The sequence below is a fragment of the Squalius cephalus genome, assembly GCF_949319135.1.
Source record: "Squalius cephalus genome assembly, chromosome: 11".
NCBI classification, from domain to species: domain Eukaryota; kingdom Metazoa; phylum Chordata; class Actinopteri; order Cypriniformes; family Leuciscidae; genus Squalius; species Squalius cephalus.
In genome coordinates, this window is record NC_137132.1 from 11,116,858 (window position 1) to 11,126,743 (window position 9,886).

Here is a 9,886-nt window from a genome sequence, read left to right on the forward strand (position 1 = left end):
ATTTTTAGAACCCTTTGTCATTCTTTAAAAAAATTATTGGAAACATCCTGAAATTACTTTAGATACTTTCATTGTACTGCCTAATTTTCTCTTATCTTGAGGACCAAAAAAAAAAAAAAAAAAAAAAAAGGCTCATCTTACCCCACTCACTAAAGATGAGCAGGGGGTAGTGAAAATGGTGCTGAACAATTATGATGATGCTGCTGCTTATTAAGGATATAGACTTTATGCATAAGCATCTACCATCTAAGGCATGCAGCGTAAAACGAGAGTACACTGAGAGTGCCTTGATGCCAATGTGGTTTTAGCCACTAGTTTTATTGTGGTAATAATACTTGGTAAGTGGTTCCACAAATCTCAAAGGACAGATTGAGCATGAATACGTGAGTCTGCAATAGAGACAGAAGTTAGAAGAAGTGGTAATTTCATGCTGATGAGAAGTCATTGAGAAGATAAAGAGGAAAAAGTAATGATGAATTACTAATTTCATAAATAATGAAAATGGCATTGAACGAATCACGTGCATATTCAGAGATATATATATACAGATTTATAGGGATAATGTAAGCTCAACCGGGCAGTGTTAAAAAATAAACCAATTATTGACATGTATATTTTAAAGGTACACTATGTAACTTTTTTTAATTCAGAATTAAATTTAAATGAGTCAATACATCATCAATCCTTCCTTCTTCCAAAACATGTTTTTGTTTTACCCCGATTCACTATGGTAAGTCTGGTAAGTGTTTATATTTTAGACCTGATGGGATCTTGCGGGAAATTGCATGCATTATGCATACGTCACTACCCACGTGTCTCGCATCGTAAATAGAGAAAAGTTGCTCCGGCTACTTTGACGCGTATATGGTGTGAGTGGCAGAGGTTAGTTGTCACGACGAGTGAGAGAGGTCGACATGGAGCCGCTCGTTCTCAAACCTCGGGAAATCACCCAAACGCCAAACAGGAGAATCAGACAGAGCTCGTAATAAAATGAGAATGAACATTGGCTTGGCTTTTCAGAGATGAAGAACTGAGGGATTTGAAATGTTGTAAAAGCGATCCGGAGATGGCGTCTTTTATTACTCAACAGGTTAGTAAGTTATTTTATTGAACAGATAAATTGTCGCATGTAGCTCTCTAACAGATTTCATTGTAAAGCTTTATCTACTGTGAAGGCTCATTTCATTATGGTTGTTGTAGGTCTGTGCTGGAATTTATTTTCAAAGAAGTACCATGTGTAATGTGTAGGCCTATAGCTTAACGTCTTCAGCAAGTCACCTTGAGATCCTTTCCATCTACTGTTTACATCTCTTAAGCCTAGTAGTGAATGTTTTATGGACAGTAGGATAAACATATTCATCCACAGTCACAAAACACAACCAAAACAATGTTCTTCCAAAAATTCACAGTTTTGTTTTTTTAAACACAACATAGTGTACCTTTAACCAGAACAGAATGATGGGGACCAATGCCTCAGACACATTTTACTATGTGACAATACAAACTGCTTTTACGCTCATCCATTCAAAAAATGAATAATTCTGTTTGTGCCTCATCTTTTATGAGTTTTGCACCAAACGGCATTATCTGAATCTATATCTTAGTGGCTGTGGGTATATACAGGATCCTCATCCTTTGGCTGCCAGTCAGAGGGAAGACGTCTGCTGCGTTCAGCTGTGACCGGAGCGTCTGGTGTGAATGGGAAACCGTGCTGCTTCCAGCAATTGAGAATACACACAAAAAAAAAAAAAAAACATTTTACATCCTGTGAACACATTCTCGCTCTACTAAATATTTGTTATATCCAGTTTACATATGAAGGGATGCATGCATTTACATATACACATTATTTTACTTACAGTAATGAAGGTGCAAGCCATTATGAAATGAATTAATATGTTTACTGTCCACATAACATTTGATGAAGTGTATTAAATCTGCTATTATTATTTTGAATAATATGAAATTTGATATACACTTATTCTATTAAAATATTTTATTTGACCGTGCATTAATATTTTAATAAATATTTTAAAGAGGGATTTGATGTAATTTCCACCAATTTTTTTTTTTTTTTACATTTTTTTGGACAATTCCATTGTCTTTGGTTAAAGTGAACTGGAGAATGTACTGACAAGCATTCATGGTAAACTTTTATGGTTAAAGTTGCAATTTAAAATATACAAACTTAAAATGTAATGTAAAATAACACAAAATTCTAATCAAGTACTTAACATGTGCTTTAGTATATTAGCACATCAAAATAAGCATACTTTAAAGCACTGCTAAATAGATATTAAAACATATTGATTTAATGAGCTTTAATGAGAACTTTTAAAAAGTGCACTTTAAGGGTTAGTTTGTTCAGAAATGAAAATGATGTTATCATTTACTCACCCTCATGCTGTTCCAAACCCATTAGACTTTCATTCATCTTTGAAACACAAATGAAGATCTTTTTAATGAAATCTGAGAGGTTTTTGTCCCTCCATAGACAACACTGCAACTGACACTTTGACGCTTCAAAGTCAAAGTGTCTTCAGAAAATTTGGACTAAACCGCTCAATTCATATATGGATTAGTTTTATGATCGCTTTTTGAAGCATCAAAGTGGTAGTTGTGTAGCTGTCAATGGAGGGATAGAAAGCTCTAAGATGTCATTAAAAATATCTTAATTTGTGTTTTAAATATGAACGAAAGTCTTACGGGTTTGGAACAGCATGAGGGTGAGTAAATGATAACATCATTTTCATTTTTGAACAAACTAACCCTTTCAGTAAAACTTAATTTGACATTAAAGTGCACTTTTTAAAAGTGTACTTAAGTGTGTTAAACATATTCATGAAGGTGTACTCTTTTTATTGTATTAATACTAAAAAAAGTATAGTTTATATATAATATATATACATATATATTAGGGCTGTCAAACGATTAATCGTGATTAAGCGCATCCAAAATAAAAGTTTGTTTTTACATAATATATGTGTGTGTACGGTGTATAATTATTTTCTATATATAAATACACACACATGCATGTATATATTTAAGAAATATTTGCATGTATATACTGTGTATATATATTTATATTATATATAATTTATATTATATATAATTTATATTATATATAAATATTTTATATATAAATAACACATTTTTCTTAAATATATATGCATGTGTGTGTATTTATATATAGAAAATAATTATACTCCATACACACACATATATTATGTAAACACAAACTTTTATTTTGGATGCGATTAACTTCACACTTCTTTTTACTTAACAGTCATAATTTAATTTCTCATGTTTGACAAGACATACAGTAGCAAACCACATCACATCACGTAAAATAAGCAGAAAAAAGTTATTTGTAGTGTTTACTGTAAAGTAATATTTTAATAATGTATGAACAGTATGACATAATTAATATATTCACATCTGATTTCCTTAATTTAACATCTTGCTTTAATTTCTTGCTTACCATGGTAACATAGATGTTGTCTGGACTGGGAGGACTGCTCTCATCTGCCAGAACAGGCATAGAGCTGAATCCCACCTGAGACACAAAACAAGCTTAAACAAAGACTTTAGATATACAAAGACGGTGCACTCATACTATTTATGAATGGGAGAAAGTGCTGCGCGTAGTATGGTGGAATAATGCCGCGTTCCAGGCAACCTGTAACCCGTGTTTTTCCAACCTTATACCCGTGAAAGTGCACTGGAACGGCAGTAAAACCCGTAACTTCCCACCCGTGAACTCGTACTAGATCGATGTACTCCCAGTTACGAGTTGGAAAAACACTGGTTACAGGTTGTCTGGAACGCGGCATACCGGTAAGTCCTGATTTCAAAAAAGAAAAAAAGAAAAAAAGACCCAAACCCTGATTGATAAAGTCATTGCATCACTGCAGCAGCCGCTAGAAGTTCCGGATGCTATAAAAACTGTCATGCTGCATCCAAAATTACATACTTCTCTTGAGTAGGTACTTATTTTGAAAAAGTAATTATTTAAAATATAAAAAAATAGCTAAAAACAGTATGTTCTATAGTATGAATGTGTCCAGTATGAATGTAATCCGGAAGTAACTAGTGTTGTCATTATCATGTGACCTACCAGTGTCAGTTGCGTTGCTTCACTGCCATTCATAAATTCTCTCCCGCGGCCTCATGGGATAGTAAAGTGTCCATCGTATGCACACTTCAGAATCTCACTGAAAGTAGTAGGTCATCTGGGTTTTTGGCTACTCTATTATGTGTACTGTGAATTCAGAATACTTCTTTTGTAACATACTGCTTTTCACCAAACTATATAATAGGGAAGTATGTGATTTTTGATGTTTGAAATTTGATGTTTCCCGATTCAAAGAAATATGAGCTGCACTTGTATGACTGAGAGGCATTTCAAAGATGGCCGCCAAGTGAGATGGCCTGCCTTAAAGGGATAGTTCACCCTTAATGAAAATGAAGTCATAATTTACTCACCCTGGTGTTGTCCTAATACCGTTTACCCTTCTTTCTTTTATGGACAACAAAAGGAGAATTTTAAAAAGCTTGATGCGTCATTTTTGAAAAGCTTAATGCTGATCTCTATTCACTGCCATTGCAGAACAACACCAGGGTGAGTAAATGATGACAATTTCAATTTAAGGGTGAACTATCCCTTTAAATGGACATTGGCTTAAAATCATCTTCAAACCCCATTCAGTCAAACCTCAACCTTGTTGATTTAAACAGAATAAACAAAGTGTGGAATATATGAAAATTTGATCAATTAATTTTCTTTACCGAGTGCAGAAAGCAAAGAGAGGAAATGAGAGCAGAAATACAGAAGTTACAAAGATAGTGTTACCTTGTTTGTGATTCCCATGTCTTCAGTGGCAGCTCTGGTTTTAACCTCTTCCATATTTTGCCTATAGAATATAAAGCACAACATGAAGACAAGCTGAAAAAATGCCTTAAGCTGTTACATCTCTCTGTGGACTGACAATGACTTACTTTGAGTCGTCACCTTTCTGGATTGATCTGAAAGCCCTCCCCAAAAACCCACTACCAATCAGTAACAAAAACCCAGCCACTGACACCAGGGCCAGCCACCAGGGAGGATGAGCCTGTGGATGAATCACATCTGGACTGTTTCTCCTGGTCAGTGCTGAAGAAAAAAAAGGTGAGAAGAACTGAGTTTGGAGCTCTTAAGCCTTGTTTATACTTTCGCCTGGCTCTGCAGCGTGAGTCTCTGCAGACTCTATTCTGTTCTTCTTTTCTGTGAAACGACAGGGGGTGACCAAAGTAATTGTCCTCTTAACCATGAGCACGCAAAAGTTTCTCATGTGCACGCGAAAGTCTGTATATATATATATATATATATATATTTTTTTTTTATATACCGGTATATTTTTTTTTTTTGAAAAGTAAAGGCCTTTATTTGATCAAAAGTACAATAAAAACTAATATTGTGAAATATTATTACAATTTAAAATATATATTTCTATTTAAATATATTTTAAATATGATTTATTCCTGTGATGGCAAAGCTATATTTTCAACAGCCATTATTCCAAAAAGAAGCTCTTCTTCTTATTATTATTAATTAAAACTTTACAATAAGGTCTCATTTGTTAACATTTGTTATCAACTAACGTGAACTAACAATGATCAATATATTTGTTACAGGATTTATTCATCTTTGTTAATGTTAGTTAATACAAATCAAGCTGTTCATTGTTTGTTCATGTTAGTTAAGGTGGCAGTGGCTCAGTGGTTCATGTAGGTTGTCTACAAACCGGAAGGTGGTTCAGTCCCCGGTTCCACCTGACCAAGTGTCGAGGTGTCCATGAGCAAGACACCTAACCCCTGCTGCTCCCAACGAGCTGGATGGCGCCTTGCATGGCTGACACCGCCGTCGGTGTGTGAATGAGTGAGTGAATGGGTGAATGTGAGGCTATATGTAAAGCGCTTTGGTGGCCATAGGTCTGTGAAAGCGCTATATAAATGCAGTCCATTTAGTTCACAGTGCATTAATGTTAACACAACATTTGATTTCCATAATGTATTGGTACATGTTGAAAATAACATTAACTAAGATCAATAAATGCTGTAGAAGTATTGTTCATTCTTATTTCATGTTAATGAAACCTATTAATGGTAAAATCAGTGCTGTTCAATGTTTTTGTGGAAATTGTGTTAAATTTAATTCAGGATTCTTTGATGAATAGAAAGTTCAAAAGAACAGCATTTATTTGAAATAGAATCCTTTTTATTATTATACATTTCTGAACTGACACTTTTGATCAATTTAATATGTCCTTGCTGAATAAAGGTGTGTGTGTGTGTGTGTTTTTTTTAATCGTACTCACTCCAAACTTTTTAACAGTGTTCATATACACAGCATATTCAGGGAAATAAAACAAACTCTACTTGCATTGTTACATGAACATAACTGATCCACAATGACTACACCAAAGAGAGCCAAATAAACAAAAAATACATTTAGAAAACAAACAAAGGTCTGTTACCTGATTGGACAATAAGATGTGTATGACTCTTGAAGATCCTGCCACTGAGACGCAATCTACACAGGTAAGTTCCATTGTTCTCATGGGTCACGGATGGGAGGTATATATCAAAACTCCCCATTTTGACATCTCCGCGAAAATATACACCAGGAAGTGTTGATACGGTTTGATTGCTGATGTAGTACAGGATTATTTTGTCAGGATTAGAGATAGTCTGTGTTTAAAAAAGTATAATAAGTACTAAAGCATGAGTTTACATTTACATTTATTCATTTAGCAGACGCTTTTATCCAAAGCGACTTACAAATGAGAACAATAGAAGCAGTTAAACTAACAATAGTTTAGGTTTTAAAGTTACAAATAAAAAGTATTCATTGCATAAGTGCAGAAAGTATATTTGTGATGGTTTGTATACCTAAAAATAAGCCTACCTGGAATTCCCACTCCGCACTGAGAGAAATTAAATCCAGATGTCCAGGACATTGGATGAAATTACACGACAAATTCACATCTGTACCATCATTAACCTTCTGGTCTGAACTTGTCATCACACAACCATGGGCTCCATATACTAAAAGAATGAATAATATATTTAAAAAGTAAGTTTCATATGCTTAAATAGATAATGAATTTCTGCTTACCTGTGAAGATATGTAGGGCAAAATACCACATCACTGAGCATACAAAGACACTCCAAAGTTTGTTTATTCTTACACAATATTGATATTTATATATACACATATATATTGTAAAAGTAAGGCAGAAGTTACAAGATCCAGAAGAATCTTATGGACTCTGGAACTCTTACAACTCAAAAGTTCTTTAGCGCTGTGAAAAACTTTCTGTGGTGGTTATCAGTGTCTGAAATGTTCATTTACCACATCCTCTGTGGCCTAAACACATGATCTAACTGAGGCAGATGTGTCTCCCTTGTACCATTTTTACATGTATATATCAAGAACAAAAAATAACATAGTTCTTGTGCCAAAAGATTAGTGCTTATCATCGCTGCAAGACAATGCTGGGTTTCCTTTGATCAGTTCATACATACAGTGTAGTTCCAGACCATCTAATCCTTAAAATAGTGACAAGTACATTATTATAATGTCTAATTCTGTGTTCCACAGAAGAAAGAAAGTCATACAGGTTTTGAAAAGGTATGATGGATTTTTAATTTTTTTTGGCGAACAATCCCTTTAAGAAATGGAGGTCGGTCAAATGAAGGTCCGCTTTTCACATAAAAAGGAACTATTTTGCCCTCTAGTGTGCCATTTGACGTTAGCTATATTTGATTGAAGGCATTTTCCTCAGGAGAACGGAGACATCGTGTCAAATGAAGTTTTCGTGTAGCTTCATCACCTGAGGCAATAGCCAAAGACATATGTCACATTTATCGATTCATTCTTTCTGATTCCGCACCTTTAGCTTTCACAAAAACACTTTGCCATTTCTGTACATTTGAAGAAATGCAAACGTGACATTATTTTTGAGAAGACAGAATCATTACATGGGTCAGAAATTCCCTCAGCTTTGTTAAATATATTATTCATGAATAAAACATTAGCATTCTTCTGCAATACAGACATTTTTTTGATGTTGTTGTTGTTATCAGGTTTAAATAGTGCTTATCTGGGTCTACACCACAATCTGAATCTCTTGTGATTGAAGCATTGAATTATTCATCAGAACAATGAGTCACAATAAGAGAATATATAATCAATTATTTGTTACTGAACACAGCTGACAAGGCCTATTCTTTAATCAGACCATTTATATGATTCAAGATTCAACAGTTGCTGCATTCATTGGATATATATGCAGTTTACAAGGCAGCTGTAGCATCTATAGCGGCTTTCATAAATGCAGATTGCAAAGACTGTAAACCCGAATGAGTTGGCAAAACTCAAAACATTTGAGGGAATCAGTTACATATTTTTTTTAAAGTTATTATGTTTCCAATTTTTAAGTAAACTGAACTATCAGATTTTGAGTTAGTGGTACTCATGCATGTTAATTGCTCTTAACTTGAAGTACTCGGTAACCTAAACCTAATGTTAATTGCTTTGATAGCAATTAACAAAACTTTTAGTTGATGAACTTTTTATTTTGAGTTCTTGCAAATCAAATTTGTCATTTTATTTAACTAAGTTACATCAGAATGTATAAATTCTATAAATATAGTCAAATGTATCAGTACTTAAACACATGTAATACCATTTTGGAAATTTATTTTTGAACAAGGAATGCCCAACCGTCAACTTTCTTTTTATATTAAAACCGACCTGAGACAGTTGCAGTAAACATCCATAAAATGACAAATTTCTTAAAAACCTGTTTCACGGTAACATAAGAAACGTATTTACAATGGACAATATATTCTGGAATGACCAAGGAATGCCCAAAAGCTAGCAAATAACAATTTCTCAAAATTCTTAGGTTTGTTTTATCTCTACACAGCTCTAATTGATATAACACAAAGTAAAATCAGTGGAGTCAACCGAACCTGCTTTAAAGGTGCAAAGTATCAGAAGAACCCAAGATGTAGAATGAACATTGTATAGATTGAAATCAGTCACACAGTATACCTGATAGAAAATGTTATTACTCAGATATTATATGCAGTGCAGGCCAGAAGTGCAGAAACTCTTTCACTGATGGGCTGCTGTTTACAATGATCTGTCGTCGTAGAGCAAAAGTTTTCAACATTTTCTCGTGAATGAAACAAGTATTTGTTCTGTCTTCTCTACTTCTTGGGTAATTTCCTGTCGAATTGTTTCAAGGGATGCTTCATCCTCCCCTTGAGGAAAGTTAGGCAAATAATTAACCTCAGAACACATTGGTTTCTTAATTTTGGAATGTGATGGTTCATTCTCAGGATGGCCTTGACTTATTTTCCCGGCATTGACGGCTACCTCCAGACATCCAATACTCCAGACAGAAATACAATTTCATTCTTTTGGTCTCTGGTCAACTTCAGACTCTTTCAAGTCTGCATTTCCTTGTCTGAACCTCAGCTCGACATCATAAGAAAACCATGGAATTGGAAAATCACCACGTGGCCATACTGTACCTTAAGACGTTCAGGGTTCGACACATCTGACAGAATGACAGTAGCCTACTGGAGCTAACTGATTCTATTGGCAGGATATGAACAACTGCCCTTTGAGATAACTTAGAAATCATGTCATCCAAGGAAGTTACTGTAGCTGATAATCAAAATCAGGGTCTTCATATTGTAAACTGAACTCTACATCCAGCTGAAGTTGGTCTTTTAGAATTTGAATCAGTGCAGTGACAGAGGCTGGCCGTGCACTAAGTTTCAGTTTTCCTTGCACGGTCAGCTTCAACAACACGTAGTATCATTGAACAAG

The 9,886-nt window shown here is 34.5% G+C and overlaps 1 protein-coding gene across 2 annotated transcripts; it reads right to left on the reverse strand.

Moving 5' to 3' along the window:
* Positions 1-284: 284 nt before the first annotated feature.
* Positions 285-7,364, reverse strand: LOC307167379 (uncharacterized protein). Of its 2 annotated transcripts, XM_079886431.1 has the most exons (8): positions 7,157-7,342; positions 6,947-7,086; positions 6,516-6,729; positions 4,999-5,152; positions 4,853-4,913; positions 3,482-3,556; positions 2,398-2,434; positions 290-1,711 (listed from the first exon to the last, which is right to left on the reverse strand). In XM_079886431.1, exons 1-8 carry the CDS (start codon positions 7,254-7,256, stop codon positions 1,671-1,673), a joined length of 822 nt encoding a protein of 273 aa, XP_079742557.1. In that variant the 5' UTR covers positions 7,257-7,342; the 3' UTR covers positions 290-1,670. The 2 variants fall into 2 exon arrangements, with proteins under 2 accessions (XP_079742556.1, XP_079742557.1); XM_079886430.1 differs by lacking the exon at positions 2,398-2,434 and having other exon boundaries at positions 285-1,711; positions 7,157-7,364.
* Between the last annotated feature and the right edge of the window lie 2,522 nt (positions 7,365-9,886).

Bases quoted from the DNA above. Each gene is read 5' to 3' on its own strand.
- LOC307167379 (XM_079886430.1), bottom strand. From the start codon at position 7,256: ATGTGTATATATAAATATCAATATTGTGTAAGAATAAACAAACTTTGG. The intron at 7,087-7,156 runs GTAAGCAGAAAT...TCATTCTTTTAG, and splicing joins TGCCCTACATATCTTCACAG to TATATGGAGCCCATGGTTGT. The intron at 1,712-3,481 runs GTAAGCAAGAAA...TGCTGGAAGCAG, and splicing joins ACAACATCTATGTTACCATG to CACGGTTTCCCATTCACACC.